This window comes from Phaenicophaeus curvirostris, chromosome 18 (genome assembly GCF_032191515.1).
Source record: "Phaenicophaeus curvirostris isolate KB17595 chromosome 18, BPBGC_Pcur_1.0, whole genome shotgun sequence".
NCBI classification, from domain to species: domain Eukaryota; kingdom Metazoa; phylum Chordata; class Aves; order Cuculiformes; family Cuculidae; genus Phaenicophaeus; species Phaenicophaeus curvirostris.
In genome coordinates, this window is record NC_091409.1 from 122,891 (window position 1) to 143,255 (window position 20,365).

Genomic DNA, 20,365 nt, shown 5'->3' on the forward strand with positions numbered 1-20,365 from the left:
CTGCCTTTCCCCAAATCATTCAAGCCCTTTTCCACCCCTGAAGTATCAAAGAAGGAACCCTACCCCTTCCTAACAGGACTTGCCCTATATTTTAACCCTCCTGACCCTTCTGTGTTGCTGTTCCTTGAGAGCTGTGCTTCTGAGCCCTTCCCAAGTTTCCCCTGGCCCCTTCTATCTTCCACCAGCCCACAAACTCAACTTCCTACCGTAAGCCGACAAACTTAACTCCAGATTATTATCACCCACAAGGTGCCTGTTACAAACTGCAAAGTCCCTAGGACCAATGCATCATCCCACACAGAATGAGGAACAAAAACAGATCATTCCATAACCAGAAACTCTAAGCAAAACACACAGAAAAAAAAAACAAAGAAGGAAATCAAACTGTTAAAACATTTTGCTCCCTCCAACACCCAATCAAAAATTACTGACAAAAAAACCCATAGTTGCAGCTGCATGTGCTGTTTAGCCCGGACTCTTCCAAAACTCATACTGCCAGCAGATGCCTCTGCTTCTTTACAAGACAAAAAAAAAAAAAAAGCTTATCAAGCTAGCTTAATCAGCTCAAAAGCTATAATGAATTGAAACAGCAGCAAAGCTCTAACCTCAAGGAAAACCAGACCCTAAGAGACCTCCTGAGGCAAGGCCTGTGGCTTATATACACTCTGGGCCTTCCCACGCACCACCTGTGAATGGGGTGTGGTAAACCCCCTCACAGGTATAAATAGGTCCTGGGGAGCAGCTGTGTCTTATTAACTCTGCTTTACATTCTCAGCCAGAACAACACTACTACATGCTTGAAAGTATTTTTACAAGAAATAATGGTATGCGCGTTTTCACTGTGACATTGCTTGTTGTGACAGCAATGGGACTAATTAGCAAACACTTTAGAGCTGGACTTTTTGGTTCCTTTTGTTTATTGTGCTACTATAATTTTTGTTTTCTGGTATCCTTGTACACCTACTCTTTTATCTTTCTGTGCTGTTTTCTCTTTCTTTTTTTTTTCCCCCAGTCTTCAGCATCTGTTCTGTGCCCATACATTTTTACTCCTTTTCCATCTTTGTCCTAATTTGCATTCCTCAGTCTTTTCCTCCACAATTTGACTGGCTTGATCCTTGCAGTTTGTTCTTTCTCTGCACCTACAAATGCCTTGTTTTTCTTTCTCTCTTTTTTTCTCTTTTCATCTTTCTCTTTCTTTCTCTATCCCTTTGTATTGTTCACTGTTGCTGTTCCAGTTTTTAAATTCACTCTGTATCTTGACACTCCTGTTTGTTCCTCTTGCTGTTTCTGAATCTTTGTGCTAGTCCCTGCCCTTTTTTATAGTCCTCTGTCTGTAGGGCTCCTAGTTCCTCTCAAACACGTCAGCTCTTCTTTATGTACACACGTGGCTTTACAAGACCCCTAGGCTGAAATGTTCCTCTAAGCTCCTGCTCAGAGAACTGCTGCTGAAAAGATCCGTGTGTTGATATCTTCAAGATGTCTGAAGTAGTAGAGCTTTAGGACATTTTCTTCCCCTCTCCCTCTCCCCACCCCAGCGCTCCGTAACTTAGAGGCATGGGACCCTAGCTGACTTGCTTTTTGTACGTGCCTGGGATTCACAGACCCCTGCAACTGGAGCCTTACTAATGGTGTTGCAGCAGTGACCGTATTGACTTAGTTCTGTGAGAGGAAGGGCCACAACTCAGCTGATAAAAGCACAGGCTGTCTCTGTCCTTGATGTAAATATAGGAGTTTCACAGCCTTTCCTCTTATGTCTAGGGTCTGTTATTACAGTTAGAGTCTCTGTGACAGCTTTATTGTTCTTCTCGGCCTGGACATTTTAGCCTGATGACTACACAAAAGATGTGGCTGTATGCAATGGTAAGGCTGTTGGGAGAAGGGCAAGAAGAGGATCAATAACAAAGAGTTGAAAAGGCCCTTTAGAGTTTGTTGCTTCGTTGGCTGCTGAGAAATAGCACAGTCTCTGTGATTTTGCTACTGTATGAGACAGATCAAAGATGCTTAATCAATGCTCAATTCTATCTAAATGGTACATGAGAATATGATTATGTAATGCATAGAATCACCAGGTTGGGAAAGACCCATTGGATCATTGAGTCCAACTATTCCTATCAAATACTAAACCATGTCCCTCAGCACCTCATCCACCCATCCTTTAAACACCTCCAGGGAATGTGACCCAACTGCCTCCCTGGGCAGCCTCTGCCAGTGCCCAGTGACCCTTTCTGTGAAATATTTTTTTCTAATGTTCAGCCTAAACATTCCGTGGTGGACCTTGAGGCCATTCCCTCTTGTCCTGTCCCCTGTCATTTAGGAGAAGAGGCCAGCTCCCTCCCCTCCACAACTTCCTTTCAGGTAGTTGTAGAGAGCAATAAGGTCTCCTCTCAGCCTTCTCTTCTCCAGGCTAAACAACCCCAGCTCTCTCAGCTGTTCCTTGTAAGGCCTGTTCTCCAGCCCCCTCACCAGCTTCGTTGTTCTTCTCTGGCCTCAGTCCAGAGCCTCAACATCCTTGTGGTTGGGCGCCCAGAACTGAACACAGGATTCGAGGAGCGGTCTCACCAGTGCTGACTACAGAGGGAGAATAACCTCCCTGGATCTGCTGGTCACGCCGTTTCTGATCCAAGCCAAGATGCCATCGGCGTTCTTGGCCACCTGGGCACACTGCTGGCTCATATTCAGTCGGCTGTCAACCAACACCCCCAGGTCCCTCTCCTCCAGGCAGCTTTCTAGCCAGACTTCTCCTAGTCTGTAGCACTGCATAGGGTTGTTGTGCCCCAAGTGCAGGACCCACCATTTGGCCTTGATAAACCTCATGCCGTTGGACTCAGCCCAGCAGTCCAGCCTGTTCAGATCCCTTTGCAGAGCCTCCCTGCCCTCCAGCAGATCGACACTTCCACCCAGCTTAGTGTCGTCCGCAAACTTGCTAAGGGTGCGCTCAATGCCTTCATCCAGGTCATTGATAAAGACATTGAACAGGGCTGGACCCAGCACTGAGCCCTGGGGACACCACTTGTCCCTGGCCTCCAGCTGGATTTCACACCATTTCCCACCACTCCCTGGGCCCTCCATCCAACCAGTTTTCCACCTAGGAGAGTGTGCGCCTGTCCAGGCCAGAAGCTGACAGTTTCTCAAGCAGGATGCTGTCAGAAACTGTGTCAAAGGCTTTACCAAAGTCCAAGAAGATACATCCACAGACTTTCCCTCGTCCAGTATGCGGGTCACTTTGTCATAGAAGGCGATCAGGTTTGTTTGGCAAGACGTGCTTTTTGTAAACCCGTGTTGTATGGAACTTGTTGATATGCTTCTTAAAATCATATCTCAGAGAGTAAAATATTCACTGTACTCTGGACAAGTTTTTAACAAGGATTATTGATACTTAATCAACAATGATGAGCTCTATGAGCTCAATAAGCTCTTCAAAAAGGAAGTCCTAGCAGCTCAGCAGAAAGCCATCCCTGTGTTCCGGAAAAAAAGCCAGCAGGGGAGAAAGCCAGCTTGGTTGAACAGAGAGATCGTGAGTGATATCAAGAAGAGGAGAAATGTTTATGGGCTCTGGAAGAGGGAACAGGCCTCTTGGGTGGACTAGAGGAGGGAAGTGAGATTGTGTAGGGAAAAAATCAGAAGGGCTAAGGCTCAGCTAGAAATCAGATTGGCCAAGTCTGTGAAAGATAACAAAAAATCTTTCTACAAATACATAAATAATAAAAGGAGGACTAGGGAGACCATACAGTCCCTATTGGACGCAGAAGGAACAACAGTGACAGGGGATGAGGAAAAGGCTGAGGTACTTAATGCCTTATTTGCCTCAGTCTTTAGTTGTAAGGAGGGTCGTTCCATCTGTGTACAAACCCAGGAGCTAGAGGAGCATAATGAGGCTCCTGTGATCCAAGGGGAGGTGGTCAGAGCCTTGCTAGCCCGACTAGACACCCACAAGTCTCTGCGGCCGGATGGGATCCACCCAAGGATATTGAAAGAGCTGGCAGATGTGCTGGCCAAACCCTTTCCATAATCTTCCAACAGTCCTGGAAGACTGGGGAAGTCCCACTGGACTGGAGGCTGGCTGATGTTGTGCCCATCTACAAGAAGGGTCGCAGGGAGTGACCCAGGGAACTACAGGCCTGTCAGTCTGACCTCAGTGCCAGGGAAAGTCATGGAACCATAGAATCATAGAATAACCAGGTTGGAAGAGACCCACCGGATCATCGAGTCCAACCATTCCTATCAAACACTAAACCATGCCCCTTAGCACCTTGTCCACCCGTGCCTTAAACACCTCCAGGGAAGGTGACTCAACCACCTCCCTGGGCAGCCTGTTCCAGTGCCCAACTGGAACAGATGATCTTGAGTGCTATCATGAAGCACATGCAAGAGAACCGGGTGATCAGGCCCAGTCCAGACAGGTTCACAAAAGGCAGGTCTTGCCAAACAAACCTGATCGCCTTCTATGACAAAGTGACTGGGCTGCTGGATGAGGGAAAGGCTGTGGATGGATCTTCCTGGACTTCAGTAAAGCCTTTGACACAGTCTCTCACAGCATTCTGCTTGAGAAACTGTCACCTCTGGTCTGGACAGGCGCACACTCTCCTAGGTGGAAAACTGGTTGGATGGAGGGCCCAGGGAGTGGTGGGAAATGGTGTGAAATCCAGCTGGAGGCCAGGGACAAGTGGTGTCCCCAGGGCTCAGTGCTGGGTCCAGCCCTGTTCAATGTCTTTATCAATGACCTGGATGAAGGCATTGAGCGCACCCTTAGCAAGTTTGCGGACGACACTAAGCTGGGTGGAAGTGTCGATCTGCTGGAGGGCAGGGAGGCTCTGCAAAGGGATCTGAACAGGCTGGACTGCTGGGCTGAGTCCAACGGCATGAGGTTTATCAAGGCCAAATGGTGGGTCCTGCACTTGGGGCACAACAACCCTATGCAGTGCTACAGACTAGGAGAAGTCTGGCTAGAAAGCTGCCTGGAGGAGAGGGACCTGGGGGTGTTGGTTGACAGCCGACTGAATATGAGCCAGCAGTGTGCCCAGGTGGCCAAGAAGGCCAATGGCATCTTGGCTTGGATCAGAAACGGCGTGACCAGCAGATCCAGGGAGGTTATTCTCCCTCTGTAGTCAGCACTGGTGAGACCACTCCTCGAATCCTGTGTTCAGTTCTGGGCCCCCCACCACAAGGATGTTGAGGCTCTGGAATGAGTCCAGAGAAGAGCAACAATCATAGACTCATAGAATCATAGAATAACCAGGTTGGAAGAGACCCACCGGATCATCGAGTCCAACCATTCCTATCAAACACTAAACCATGCCCCTTAGCACCTTGTCCACCCGTGCCTTAAACCCCTCCAGGGAAGGTGAATCACCCACCTCCCTGGGCAGCCTCTGCCAGGGACCAATGACCCTTTCTGTGAAAAATTTTTTCATAATGTCCAGCCTAAACCTCCCCTGGCGGAGCTTGAGGCCATTCCCTCTTGTCCTGTCCCCTGTCACTTGGGAGAAGAGGCCAGCACCCTCCTCTCTACAACCTCCTTTCAGGTAGTTGTAGAGAGCAATGAGGTCTCCCCTCAGCCTCCTCTTCTCCAGGCTAAACACCCCCAGCTCTCTCAGCCGCTCCTCATAAGGCCTGTTCTCCAGCCCCCTCACCAGCTTCGTTGCTCTTCTCTGGACTCGCTCCAGAGCCTCAACATCCTTCTTGTGGTGAGGGGCCCAGAACTGAACAAAGCTGGTGAAGGGGCTGGGCACCCAGTTATGTAACCGAAAAAGGTTTATAAAGAAACAGCTAAGCTCAATAAAGTGAACATTCACTGATCACATTGATCTCTGCATTTTGATTCCATGCTCCTGTCAACATCTTTGTGCATTTGGAGGGGCTGTGGTCCCATTTTTGGGATCCTGAGGCTTCTCTTGGGAGTCTCTGTGCCCATTGTTTGAGTCTGTGCCTATTTGGGGGACTTGTTTTTTGGATCTCTGAGCCCATTTTGGGGGGTCTTAAGTTTGGGGTTTGGGTCTCCAGACTTGTTTTTGGCATTTCTGTGCCCATTTTTGTTGTCTCTGGCCTTGTTTCATGGGTGTCTGTGCTCTTTCTTTGTGTCTCTACTCCTATTTTTGTGCTCTCTGTGCAGGTGTCCCCCCACATGCTGTATTAATCGTAGGCCTGGCTGAGTAAAGAGCTCTGGCTGGAAATCAGGAAAAAAAAAAAGAGAAAAATATACAAACTCTGGTAGAAGGGGCAGGTAACTCCTGAGGACTACAAAGACAAAGTGGGATCGTGTAGAGAAAAGAATCTGAAGGATTAAAGACCAATTAGAATTCAGATTGGCCCATTCTCTGAATGATAATAAAAAATCCTTAAAATATATTGATAATGAAGGAAGGAATCAAGGAGAATCTCCATCCTTCACCGGATGCAAGGGTAAAAATAGTGACCAAGGATGAGGATGGGTAAGGTGCTTAAGACCACCTTTGCCTCAGTCTTTAGGATTCAGCCCAAGGGTAATGAGAGCTGGCGGAGGTGCTTGCCAAACCTCTTTGTATCATCTCCCAGCAATCTGGAGGAATTCTTACCCCAATATTACTAATATGTTGCCTGAACTTCCCCCTTCATGCAACTGCTTGGCTGTGAATCTAATGATTAGGTGATTTCTGAAGTCTAGCAACGGAGACGGAGCTGAAGTTGTCTCTGCTAAGAGTGAGAAAGAAATGGGCTTTAGCCCAAACTTGGAGTAAACCTTCACTAGTTGACATCTGTAGTAGTAAACAAAATGGCTCCAGTAGTCGACTGGTACAGTCACACGTACCGCTGCTGAATCCGCGTGGCTTCACAGACTGGGTCCTTGCATCCAAGTTACTAGGACCCGTTCCAGAATCAGTTGAGCTCCAGAATTGCAACTGATAGGTCTTTGGGCCAAGACCAAAGTACCAATACCGAGGACTGGTCTAACGCTACAGCTATTTGCAATTGGCCAAGTGGAAAAGTACGGGTCCCTCAGTACGTGGACTTAATACCATAATAACAAAATAGATTATTTATTTTAGAGTGCAGACTGAATCTTGATGCCACATACAAATAATTCAATAATACATCCACATTTTAGGGCTACGAGCAGCAAAAGATTGTTCAAGTAGTGCATCAGTTAACAGCTAAAGGGAAAAAAAAAAAAAGAGAAGAAAAAGAGCAGCCAATGAGATCTTTCCTGCTGGGAAAACAGACTAAGAAGGAATTGAAAACTGCAAGCTGTGACTTGGTATGATTACCTTCACTGCTCCAGGCCTACAGCAGCTGCCTGAAATGTTCTAGAGATTTCAGAAAACTTTGAGACTGATGGGAAACCAAGTGCCATATACTGCAAGGCTCGAGAGTGGATTTCTATGCAGGATATCTACCATTACAAGAGAATTCAGAGCAGCTGGAGGGGTTTTGTTCATCTTTTTGTTTAGATCCAAATCTTTTTGCTTAGATCAAAATCATAAGCTTCGAAAGAAAAATCTTTTGGCATGAATTGACTGAAGAAAACATTTCTCTGTGTGTATTTGAGAGACTATGTTATTGCCCAATTAGTTACTTAGCTATTGCAGAAAAAGTTTTCCTCTGCTGTCAGAGGCTGCTTACAGCTTACAGCAAGATAAGGCTTTTTATTTTCTCTTCTGCTAAGCTATTGAGTCACTTCTTTCAGTTAACTCTGCTATATTCCCAAGGGATAAAAATCACATTACCTGAAAAGCATCCAGAAGTTAGTCTAAGTCCGAACAGTTGCACTAAAGCTTCATACAAGCGGTCAATCTGTCAAAGCTAACAAATAAGGGGGCATCCTACCCATATTGCGAGCATATGGAAATTATCTTTCTTGAGATACAAAAGCAATTGAAATCTTCATTGAATTTAAGTTCTCAAAGTGAAGAAACGGCATTTTTTTTTACTCCGTGAAAAAAAGGATTTAAAGGTAAGGAAATAAGTATATATATTAGCTGAACTGACAAAGCAGAAAGACAAGGTGAACTTAGGTAAAGCCATATTTGAAGAAATATGGATAAGCAGTTTTTTAAAACCTGTCCACACGCAGAGTAGAAAAGTTTTAGTAGCTAACAGAGGAAGATGGCGAGCGCAAGTATAATCTTTTGGAAAAAAACTACCAGTGTTCTCTTAAATATGGTAATACCTTTATCCTGGGATAATGGACTCCTTGACCTTTGGCATTTGAGCTCATTTATCTCAAGGTATAGTAATTATTTCATGAACCTAAAACACCCAACCATGTTGCAACTTACAATTATTAAAACATTTTTAGTCTTAACCAAGCAGACAGGGAAGAACGTGAGCTGCACTTGGGGAAGGAGTGAAACATCATACCAGCTCAGATGCACACACATACTGACATGTCAGCCATCTCAGGAAAGCTTCATTAACTATAGCAGAGCTACACAGATGACAACTGTTGTGGGTCTGCTGGCCCAATATCTTAAATATAGATGCATCTCGTCAGGTCCCATAGACTTAGATACGTTCAGGTTCCTCAGGTGGTCACAAATCTCATCATCCCCTACAGTGGGAGGGGTAGTTGTTGAGTACCTCAGCCTTCTCCTCATCTTTTGATATGAAGTCACAATTTTCATCCATCAGTCGGGGGGTTATGTTTCTTTTAACCTTCCTTTTCTGGTTGACATACCTGTAGAACCCCTTCCCTTGCCACATTCTGCTCCGGCTGTGCCTTGTCCTTCCTGACCCCATCCCCACACAAACGGGCAGCAACCCTCTACTCTTCCCAAGTTCCCCGATCCTGCTTGCACTGCCAGTGCAGTTGCCTCTTGTTCTTCAGTTTGACCAGCAGGTCCCAACCCAGTGATGCTGGTCTCTTCTCTTCCCTGCCCAATTTCCTACAATGTGGAACGAGCACTCTTGCACTTTATGGAAAGCATCCTTAAATATTTGCCAGCTCTGTTCTTCTTTCTTGTTCCTGAGGGCAGTATCTCAGGGGGTCCTACTGACTAACTCCTTGAAGGGCTGGTAGTTTGCTTTCCCAAAATTTAGGGTCCTGACTATACTCATTACCTGCCCCATAACCCTCAGCACTTTGAACTGCACCAATGAGCGATCACCACAGTCCAGGCTGCCCCCGATCTCAGTGTCACTGATGAGCTCCTACCTCATACATCTTACTACGTCCACACCTCTGAATTGCTAAGTAGTAGTGAGAAGGCGCTCTGTAATTTATAGAGCCTGCAGAAGTTTTTAAAGAAAAATAGAAGTTACACATTAAGTTTTTGTATCATATGGTTCCTGTTTAAGGTTCTTCAGCCCTCCTGGGCCCCAAAACTGAACAAAGTGTTTGAGGTGCAACCTCACCAGTGCTGAGTAGAGGGGCATAATCGCTTCCCTGGTCCTGCTGGTCAAGCAGTTTCTGATAGAGGTCAGGAAGCCATTGGCCTTCTTGGGCACGCTTGGGCTTAGAGTCAGTGTTGGCCCTCTCGCTACAAGACAGGCATTGAGGAGCTGGAGCGTGTCCAGAGCAGGGCAATGAGGCTGGTGAAGGGGCTGGAGAACCCGTCTTAGGAGAGGTGGCTAAGGGAACTTCTTTAGCTTAGAGAAAAGAGGGCTGAGGGGAGACCTCATCCTGCTCTGCAGTTCCCTGAAAGGAGGTTGGAGCAAGGCAGATGTAGCTAGAGACAGGACAGGAGGAAATGGCCTCGAGTCGCACCAGGGGAGTTTCAGATTAGATATCGGGAAAACTTCTTTCATGGAAAGGGTTATCAGGCACCAGAAGAAGTCACTCAGGGAAAATGAGGTGCTGAGGGATATGGTTTAGTGGTGGATGGGTACATTTGGACTCTGATCTCAAAGGTTTTTTTCCAACCAAATGATTCTATGATATGAATTCAATTATTTTATTTTCATTATGTCAGTAATGATGAGAAAAAAACAGTAATGAACTTTGAAGTTTGCAAGTCAGTTGAGACTTTCCTTTGAAATAAGATTTTTATTTGCTTTTCCTAAGTGCTTAAGTGGTTTTTTTCTGTGTATGTTGAAGTAAGTTAGAGTATAAAGTAAAAAGTAAAGATAAAGACATTGAAAATACAGACAGAAAATATTTATTTGATGGTGACATAATTGGGTTTTTTAAACAAGAAATACCATGACTGAAATTGCAAAGTCATATTCTTCACTGCACTTAGTCACACTAGAGTTAAGGCCACAGTATTTGCAAGTATTTTGTTTATAAAACATGCTATACAGCTAGAAGTGCACAACCATAAAGTCTGTCTTTCCACTGGAGTTACTAACATATTGCAAGTTGTGAACCTCGACCCCTGAGCGAGCATTGCTTCAGAAAACAGTTCATCAGGTCAGAAATAATCAGATGGACCTTTAATTCTCTGTGGAATAATATTAATTACATTCCTTAGAGAAGTACCGTCGCAGAAAGCACTGCAGAAAGGACTAATTCACAAAAATAGTTTTAATGGGTTCATGTTTCAGTGCTAGGGGTTTTGTGGATGTATTCTCCCTCCCCTCTTCTTTCTTTAAATCACATGGGCTATACCTTGCACCATTCAAAAGTCATTATAAGAGTAAGATCTACTGAACTGTACAGAATCATTAAATCCATAAAACAAGTTTCACAAATCTAAATACACAATTAAAAAATAGACATTTCCCAGTGGCTCCTACTACTTTTATACATTCAAGTATTTTAAGCTTCTGTAGTGACTGCTTAGAGTATTCAGGTACGCCTAACGCTCACGTGTGCCGCCTTTTCAGCATCACAAGCATTTCATAAACAACATCAATAGCAGTAGATGGTTTTTCCCCTCAAGATTATTTTTTTGATTCGTTTTCAAGACAGCACTTAATGAGAAAGACAAAAGCAAGTCACGGTTGGGGCTTTGCTTACCTAAGCCAGAAGCGGATGGCATTCCAGGGACGGGGAAGCACCATCAGAATAACTGCCTTGTACAGCATTCATCACTCAGATAACTATTACTTTAAGTTGCACTGCACTTACAGGACTAGGGGATGCCCTACACTAAGCTTCCAGAAGAGAACTTCTGGCTTAAGCCCTTTAATGCCTGCAATTTAAGCCAAACTGATGAATAATCAAACAGTAAAAAGCTGTACCCATAAAAGGGATATTGAGAAATGTTATGAAATGCACAGAGCCTTTATGCACTTTGGGTGGAAAAGGAGTTTGAAACACACCTAGATCAAGCAGATGCATATATTTGGTCAGACAGAGGGCTCCTTCCCCTCCCAACTGTTTGTATGGATTCCAGAAGCTTTGCCTTAAAATTCAATGAAGAAAAAAAGATGCACTTGATATTAATACAGCCACTGAACTCCAGACTTCACAATTTGTCATCATTACGGAGAAAATATTCTTCTTCCTATGGACTGGCAAGTAGGAATTTTTGGATTGGCATTTCCTCAGTGACTAAAGACACAAGACACGGGCAGATGACCAATATCGGGTCCTAATTATCATTCTTGCTTCTGCAGACAGTCACTTTCTGATCTCATGATAATCTCTGGCCTCACATCAATAAAGGAGTCAGGCACGGCAGCAAGCCCTCCCCACTATGGGGGGGAGGAAAACAGAGCCTGTTTAACAGAGGGAGTTCCCTAGCTCCATGGGAAGGCGCTTGCATTATCCTTTCCCTCCAGTTATACAATTGTTTCGGCTACTCACTGTGTGAAATTCTATGTGAGGATGTACTGCAGAAGCCAGAACCAAACCGAGGGCATTGTCCAAGCAACACACAGCAACTCCAGCTGAGAGAGACACAATGTGGACAGGGCTGGCAGTGCCCTCTGCGCTAACTCGCATAAACCTCACTGCATCCCAATGTGAAAACCAGTTCACCCTGCACAGTGACTCCATTAAGTACCTTTACGGAGCAGAGACTGCCAATTGTATTTAACTGTGCCAAGCCACGTGATGGTTTTGGAACAACTTCTAGAAACGGCAGAGACCGAGTTAGGGCTGAGCTCTATTTACAGTAAAATTGTAGCAGTTTTGTTCGGCATTACAGTCTGAAATAAAATATATGAAATATGAAAAAAAAACCCAGCTTGGCTAGGAAGAGGCAAGCTAACACTTTTCTTGGGCATTTCGTCAAAAAGTTCTGGGCAAACATAATTTTCAACTGCTTACGACACAAACCCCAAATTAAACCAACGACCTCTGGGAAAAACAGTAACAGCTATCACTAAAACTACACTGGAAATCTGGAAATCTTATTTAGGCTGAACCTAAATCCTTAGGGCCCCAATAGATTAAAAAAAAAAAAAAAGCTAAAAAAAAATAATCCCTACTTCTACTAATAAAACAAGAACAAAGAAAGATGACATTGACTGCAAACGTTTGTGGTGATATTTCTCTGAAGCTGCCACATGGCAAACCAGTTTTACTCTAAGACTAAAAAGCAAATCCACAAGCAAAAGCATTACCTGAAACTCACAGAAGAAACGATGACTGTAGGCTCAAATGCACCACGAAGAAAACCACTCAACTGTTCAAAACCCAGCAAAGAAAGGAAGAAAGGCAGGCTTCTGTAGCCCCTTCCTTCACTGAATGCTCTAGCTGCAGGGGAGAGCCAGCTCTAAATCAAGAGGCCTTTTAAGGGGCAAACTCTTCACCTGTACCTAATTGCTGACCACAGGTGTGGCACAGACTTAACCAACCCAACTATGACCTTCAGAGGTTTTTGAACAAGACCCACCCTTTTAACAGCAAAACTATAGCATCCCACTTAGGATGGGTAATAAGAAATTACTCCTAAGTATAAAATGTTGGTGGTTTACTGGAAGTTCAATGTATGACAGCCAGGCTTGATTGAAATGACATAAAATTATAGATGTTATTAAGCCACCAAACATCAATTATCATTGTTAAAAAAATGTACAGATTAAAAGATTCCTTCCATGTTCTGGCTGCTGAGATACAGTGCCTTGAAGCGTATTGGTTACAGTTACATACAATATGCTTTACATAAGCACAGTCCCATCTACCATTTAGATAGAACTGAACTTCTATTAAACTTCTTCAGTCTGTCTCATGCAGTAGCAAATTCAGGGACACTCCCATTTCTCAGCAGCGGGACGAGCAGCAAACTCTAAAGGGCGTGTTCCGCTGTTTCTTGTCGATCCTCTTCTTGCCATTTTCCCAGCAGTCTTCCCGTCACATTCAGCCACGTCTTATGCGTAATCATGAGGCTAAAACTCAAGTCCAATAAAGCTGTCTAAAAAAGAGAGCAGACATAAGAGGAAAGGCTGTGTATCCCCGCACTCCCCCCGGCCCCATGTGGCACCCTGGGCAGGGAGAGGAGGGTTTCAGGGGGACGGGAGGGACACGGGGCGCTGTCCCTCTCCCGGTCCCAGCCTGCATCTCATTGGCCGCAGCCAGCGGGAGGGCAGCGTGCTGCTGTGTCTGTGGTGCGTGTAAGCATGTACGAGGCATAAACATAACAAGCACATGGTATGTGTGGTGTGAGTGACATGTTGCTTGTGTGTGCAAGGCGTGTGTGTGTCATGTGGATGGGGTGGTTATGGCATAAACTTGGCATGTGCACAGCGTGTGCATGGGCGCAGTGGCGTATGCAAGGCTTGTGCATGGCGTATGCATAGGGTGAGCATAGCGTGAGCCTAGAATGCGTATGGCGTGTGCATGGGGCACTCACCTTTGCCTCGAAGCACAGCCCTGCCTTCAGGTCTCACGGCCCTTTCTTCTCCTTCACAAAACCAGGATCGGGAATCAGGTTTCAGTCACCTCCCATGACAGAACCCCCCCGGCCGTGTGCAAGTTCTCCCCAGAGAAGCGGTTCCCTTGCTGGCCCCCAACAGAAGGACGCTTGTGACGTCCGTTCTCATCCGTTTCAGCAGTGGAAACTCCTTTGTTAATCAGGCATCAGTGTTTCTCCCCACTTTGAATCTAGCTGGCCGCTTGCCTCGCTCTGTTTTTCTCAGCCTTGCAGCCCATCCTCTGCCTGCTCTAGAGGGGAAGAGAAAGTGGAGGTCGGCTTTCACACGGCTCTGAGGAGACACACCGCCCGCAGGACACTCTTTACGTAAGCGCGTCACCCATCTCCCATGTGCCCCCTCCCTGCGCGAAGGGTGTCTTTGGCGCAACAATCCACAGGCAGCAGCAGGGGTTACTGCAGTCGGGGAATCCCCAAACTTCCCTTTCTACGGGACCTGGGAGCATACGGAGCCTTCTGCGTTCGCTTGAAGGATGAGATCTGCCCAATCTGAGCAGAGAGAGGCAAAAGAAGCCACTTCAGCTGCAGACACCCTCATGCTAAGGAGGCTCCCGGTGCTGCCGGCTCTCGTGTGGCGAGGACGGCCAACACCGCGTCACCTTTCCACCCCTAGAGCTGGACCCTCTGGCTTAGCAAGCAGATCGGCGGTCTCAGCACACGGCCTCCGCACTGGAAAAATTCAGACCCACGGGACGACCCCACAACAGCTTCCAGCTGCAGATCCCAACAGCGAAGCTACCCGCTTAGTTACACCACCATCCGTCTCCACGCCAAGTGAACATGAACGTTCCACCCTTGCGGGGCCCTGAGGTGCCTCTGCAGGCTCGTCAGGGATCCAACCGCCTTCTGAACAGCGTCGGACGGCCTGCGCGCATTCTGCTCGGCCATCGCCTTCCCCGGGGCTTTCACCTGACAGCCGTGACACAACATCAACTCGTGCGTAAGCGCACACGTACACACGTGCAAAGGAACGCAAAAGGGCAACAACACGAGGCCTCGCTCGGCAACAATGCCATGAAGATGGTCCCACAGCCCTTTCGTTTAGCCAGCAGAGAGCAGATAAAGTTCATCCTCCTCCTCCCCCCGTGCTGTGCCAGCTCACTCACCGTTACTCCTCACGACGGGATGGAAGGTGGAAGAATATCGGGCTTTGAAAAAGCAGGGAAGTTCTGTGAGACTTTTGCCAGGTTTTCTGCAGTAAGGACATTCTCCAGACTGGCTTTTTGGGCTGTGAGGAGAGAGAGACGTGCACGATACGTTAAGGAATTTTTAACGCCACCTCGGAATACCATCACGATGCTAACAGAGTCATTTGTCCAGCTACAGGTGACAATCGGAGCATAAGTAAGAAAACAGAAAAAGCCCCCCACCCCCACGCACGATGAACAACGATGTCGTCAACGACAGGACCACGCCACCGGCACAGAAGCTGGGCCGATACACCGAGCCCTCATCCACAGAGAAACAAAGGGAGGAGCCGGAAGCTGCTTCCAGAACCAGGAGTCAGCATCACAAACGTCACCCTCACTCAGAGCTGCAAAGCGGACGTTTCTCCTCTCACCTGAATGGCAACCGCTTCCCTTTCACCCATGGGCGCCCTCCTCTTCTTCCCCCGCGAGTGTATGAGAGAGATGGGAAGGCTCCACAGCGCTCTGCAAAGATGAGGGACCTCTAAGAGGTGCGTCTGCATTTCCCCAAGGTACTTGAGGTACCTTAACTCTACAGTTACCGTTAAAAACGCAACAACTCCCCTTCCGTACCACTGTTACGGGACATAGTTTAACACAAACACTAAAAAGATGCTAAGCCTCAAAATAGATGAGAAGGCTGAACAGGTATTCTGTGTAACTGGAAACAGAGAAACGTCTGAACCAAGAGGATCTGCAGCAAGCGTAACAGATGTTGCACCGTTATAAACCCTGTGACACGGAAGGGTTTTAAATGCAAAGAAGCCTGGTTGTAGAAGAGAATCAAAGAAGCGACCTCCCCCCTGGCACTCTCTACACTAACAACATAAAAGCGCTTTCCAAAGCTCCCCTTCTCCTCCTTTCCCTCTTCGTGTGTGTGCAGCATGCTTGCAGTGTGGCTGGCATGTCATCTTCATGGTATGTGCTAGCATGTCCATGGCATGTGTATGGTATGTACACAGCCCGTACATAACATACACATGGAGAGTGTGGCATGCGTGGCATGTTGCCTGCATGTGGAAGGCGTGTGCGTGACATGTGCTTGACTGTTGTGGCATGAGCCTGGAATGTGCATGGAAGCAGTGGCCTGTGTGTGGAGTGTGTGGCCTGTACACAACACATGCATGGCATGCGTGGCATGTTGCCTGCGTGTGCAATACATGCGTGTGGTATGTGGTATGCTGCTTGTGTGTGCAAGGTGTGTGCATGGCGTGTGCCTGGCTGGTGTGTAGCATGCCACTTGCATGTTCAAAGCATGTGCATGGGGTGGTTGTGGCGCTAGCCTGGCATGTGCATGGCGTGTGCATGGGGGCAGCACAATGTGCATGGGGGGTGAATTGCATGTGTGGGGCGTGGGCCTGGCATGTGTGTGCCATGTTCATGCTGTGTGGCGTGCACAGGGTCAGCTGGCGAAGCCCCTGCCACCCTAGTATTGTTGTCTCGATCCAGCGTTCACTAAACGCGATGCCGTCACATGCTAACCCAAAGCGGAGAATGCTTCGGCTCGCGCCGTCAACACGATCAACAGTGATTAAGAAAGAGTAATGAGTCCCGAGGAAGCCACATACCCAAATCCTGCTGGCTTGGAGGGCACCAGCACGTCGCTTCTTCCTCTCTCCCTGAGGAGGCGTCGGGATCCCACAGGAGCTCTCTCATCATCAATACTTCTGTCAGATTGTCTCTGCTGACAAAGCAAAAAGAATCATAGAATCATAGAATCCATAGGTTGGAAAGGACCCACTGGATCATTGAGTCCAACCATTCCCATCAACCACTAAACGATGCCCCTCAGCACCTCATCCACCCGTCCTTTAAACACCTGCAGGGAAGGTGACTCAACCCCCGCCCTGGGCAGCCTCTGCCAGGGACCAATGACCCTTTCCGTGTAATATTTTATCCTGATGTTCAGCCTGAACTTCCCCTGGTGGAGCTTGAGGCCATTCCCTCTCATCCTGTCCCCTGTCACCTGGGAGAAGAGCCCAGCTCCCTCCTCTCCACAATCTCCCTTCAGGTAGTTGTAGAGAGCAATAAGGTCTCCCCTCAGCCTCCTCTTCTCCAGGCTAAACAACCTCAGCTTAGTGTCATCCACAAACTTGCTAAGGGTGCACTCAATGCCTTCATCCAGGTCATTGATAAAGACATTGAACAGGGCTGGACCCAGCACTGAGCCCTGGGGAATCCTACTTGTCTCTGGCCTCCAGCTGGAGTTAACTCCATTTCCCACCACTCTCTGGGCCCGGCCATCCAACCAGTTTTCCACCCAGGAGAGTGTGCGCCTGGCTGGGCCAGAGGTGACAGTTTCTCAAGCAGAATTCTGTGAGAAAGTGTGTCGAAGGCTTTACTGAAGTCCAGGAAGACCACATCCACAGCCTTTCCCTCATCCAGCAGCCGAGTCACTTTGTCATAGAAGGCGATCAGGTTAGTTTGGCAAGACCTGCCTTTCACGAACCCGTGTTGACTGGGCCTGATCACCCAGTTTTCTTGCATGTGCTTCACGATAGCACTCAAGATCACCTGTTCCGTGACTTTTCCCAGCACTGAGGTCAGACTGACAAGGCCAGGAGTTCCCTGGATCCTCCCTGCAACCCTTCCTGTAGATGGGCACAACATCAGCCTCCAGTCGAGTGGAACTGCCCCAGTCAGCCAGGACTGTTGGAAGATGATGGAAAGGGGTTTGGCCAGCACATCCATGGCTCCTTTAATACTCTTGGGTGGATCCCATCCGGCCCCATAGACCTGTGGTGTCTAGCTGGGCAAGCAAGGCTCTGACCACCTCCTCTTGGATCATGGGAGCCTCATTCTGCTCCTTTAATTCCTGGGTTTGTACACAGAGGGAACAACCTTCCTTACTATTAAAGACTGAGGCAAAGAAGGCACTAAGTACCTCAGCCTTGCCCTCGTCCCCTGTCACTGTTGTCCCTTCTGCACCCAATAGGAACTGAACACTCTCCCTAGTCCTCCTTTTATTGTTAATGTATTTATAGAAAGATTTTCTGTTATCACAGACTTAGCCAATTTGATTTCTAGTTGGGCCTAAGCCCCCCTCATTTTCCCTCTGCATGATCTCACTTCCTCCCTGTAGTCCACCCAAGATGCCTGTCCCTTCTTCCAAAGCTCACAGACCCTCCTCTTTTTTTTGATGTCTCTCAAGTCTCCCTATCAACTATCTCCCTAGTCAACCAAGCTGGTTTTCTCCCCTGCCGGCTCCTTTTCTGGAGCATGGCGATGGCTTGCTGCTGAGCTGCTAGGATTTCCTTTTTGAAGAGCTCCCAGCCCCCTGAAGAGTCGAAAGTCTGCCCTCTGGAAGTTTAATGTGACTGTTGTGGTAATCTCCCTCTTCACCTCACCTAGAACTGAAAACCCCATCATCTCGTGATCGCTTTGTCCCAGGCGTCCTCCTACCACATCCCCCACAGGCCTTCTCTGTTCATGAACAGCAGGTCCACGAGGGCACCTTCCCCTGTCAGTTCACTCACCAGCTGTGTGAGGAAGTTGTCTCCCACGCACTCCAGGAACCTCCTAGACTGCTTCCTCTCCGCTGTATTGTACTTCCAGCAGATATCTGGAAGATTGAAGTCTCCCACGAGGACCAGAGGGAGCAATCTTGAGACTATCCCCAGTTGTTTATAGAAGAGCTCATCAGCTGCTTCTTCTCGGCTGGCTGGTCTGTAACAGACTCCATCACAGTATCAGCCTTCTTGTGGGCTCCCCTGATTTCAACCCACGGGCACTCAGTCCCCTCCTCCCCATAATCCAGTATCGAAGCAAAAGGAACGAGCTGTTAGGGCAAAAGACTCCAAGTAACCGTGCATGAAATGAACCCCCCCTGCCCCTGCAGCTCTCGCCACCGCACACGACACCCCAAAAAAGCGACACCCCCCCCCCCCGCTCTCTCTAGACCGACAACACAAAAGCGCTTTCCAAACCTCCCTTTCCGCTCCTTCCCCTCTTCCCCTCCTCCCCACCTCCTTCTCTCCCCCCTTCTCCTCCCATTGTGCCCCATACTCCCCCCCTGCTTTCCCCCTCTCTCCCCTCCTTCCCTTCCCCCCCTCCCTCCTCCCCCTCCCGAGCGGGGATCTCCCCCGCCGGGCCGCACGCCGAGCGCAGACGCAGCCCCGAAGGCCCCGACCGCCCCTGAGCCCGAGCCGGCCCCGGGAGGGCCGCGGCTCACGGACAGCGAGCCCGGAGCGGCGCCGCCGGCCACAGAGCGCTCCCCCGCGCCTCTCCGGGCGCCTCTGACTCACCCGAGCCCGGCCCCGTTCGAGCCGCTCCCGACCTGGGAGGGACACGGGGGCCCGGGGGGCGCTGTCCATCTCCCAGCCCCAGCCCGCACCCCGTTGGTCGCAGTGGCGGCGGGCGGAAGGGCAGCGGAAAGCAGAGCCGAGCCGTCCCGAACGGCGCTGCGCGGCTGCAAGCCGCTCTTCGCCTCTCTCCCCGCCCCGCCCCTCCCGGCTCGCCCGCCCCTGTGGGCCGTCCCGTTCCCCCGCCCCGGGCTGCAGTACCGCTCCGCGGCCACGGCGCGGCAGCACTGAGTCCCCGCCCCATTCATCCCGAGCGCAGGGATTCCGGCCAATGGGAGCGCTCGCTGCAGGGCCCGCCCTACAACCGCTCTACGGGCGTTGATTGGCTGAGCGGAGGATCCACTGCGCATGCGTGCCATACGACGTGGTGGTGCCTATAATGTAGCCACTGCGCATGCGTGCCGTACAACATGGCGACACCTACAATGTAGCCAATGCGCATGCGTAGTGTACAACATGGCGGCGCCTATCTACAGTCACTGCGCATGCGTGCCGTACAACATGGCGGCGCCCATAAGCCGTCACTGCGCATGCGTGAAGTCCAACATGGCGGCGTCCATTTGCAGTCAATGCGCATGCGTGAGGCCCAACATGGCGGCGCCCATTTGCAGTCAATGCGCATGCGTGCCGTACAAAATGGCGGCGCCCATAAGCAGTCACTGCGCATGCGTGTCGTGCAACATGGCGACGTCCCTTTGGACTCACTGCGCATGCGTGCCGTACAACATGGCGGCGCCCATAAGCAGTCACTGCGCATGCATGTCATGCAACATGGCGATGTCCCTTTGGACTCACTGCGCATGCGTGCCGTACAACATGGCGGCGCACCTCATGGAGCCGCTGCGTTCCGTTTAGCATGGCGCCCGCTGTCCCCGCGGGGCCGTTTCAACGGCAGCCTGCCGGCACCGAGCGGAACCCAACGCAGCCTGAGCGAGCCGCGCGGGGCCGAGCCGAGGGGACTCGTGCACCGCGGACAGGGGCGGGGAGCTTCAAAGAGGGACGCGGGACGTTGTCCCTCTCCGTTCTGCACCGCTCCCCTCCCCGCGCCCCGCCCTGCGCTCCGCCCCGCCCCTGTGGGTCGTCCCGTCCCCCTCAGCCCTGGGCTGCAGTACCGCTCCGCAGCCACGGCGCGGCAGCACTTGGC

General features: G+C 49.1%; 1 protein-coding gene across 1 annotated transcript; it reads right to left on the reverse strand.

Annotated features, from left to right (window-relative positions):
* Window positions 1–13,091: 13,091 nt before the first annotated feature.
* Window positions 13,092–19,571, reverse strand: LOC138728605 (uncharacterized). Its single transcript, XM_069872104.1, has 7 exons — window positions 19,165–19,571; window positions 18,397–18,586; window positions 16,489–16,601; window positions 14,840–14,961; window positions 14,333–14,402; window positions 14,165–14,222; window positions 13,092–13,217 (listed from the first exon to the last, which is right to left on the reverse strand). Exons 1-7 carry the CDS (start codon window positions 19,569–19,571, stop codon window positions 13,092–13,094), a joined length of 1,086 nt encoding a protein of 361 aa, XP_069728205.1.
* Window positions 19,572–20,365: the final 794 nt, after the last annotated feature.

What these genes read in the sequence shown, in the direction of transcription:
- LOC138728605 (XM_069872104.1), bottom strand. Translation starts at nt 19,571, where the DNA reads ATGCGCAGTGGATCCTCCGCTCAGCCAATCAACGCCCGTAGAGCGGTT. An exon ending in TCCCGTCGTGAGGAGTAACG is followed by an intron (nt 14,403 to 14,839) that starts GTGAGTGAGCTG and finishes GAATTTTTCCAG; the next exon opens with TGCGGAGGCCGTGTGCTGAG. An exon ending in CCAGCTCTAGGGGTGGAAAG is followed by an intron (nt 14,223 to 14,332) that starts GTGACGCGGTGT and finishes CTCTCTGCTCAG; the next exon opens with ATTGGGCAGATCTCATCCTT.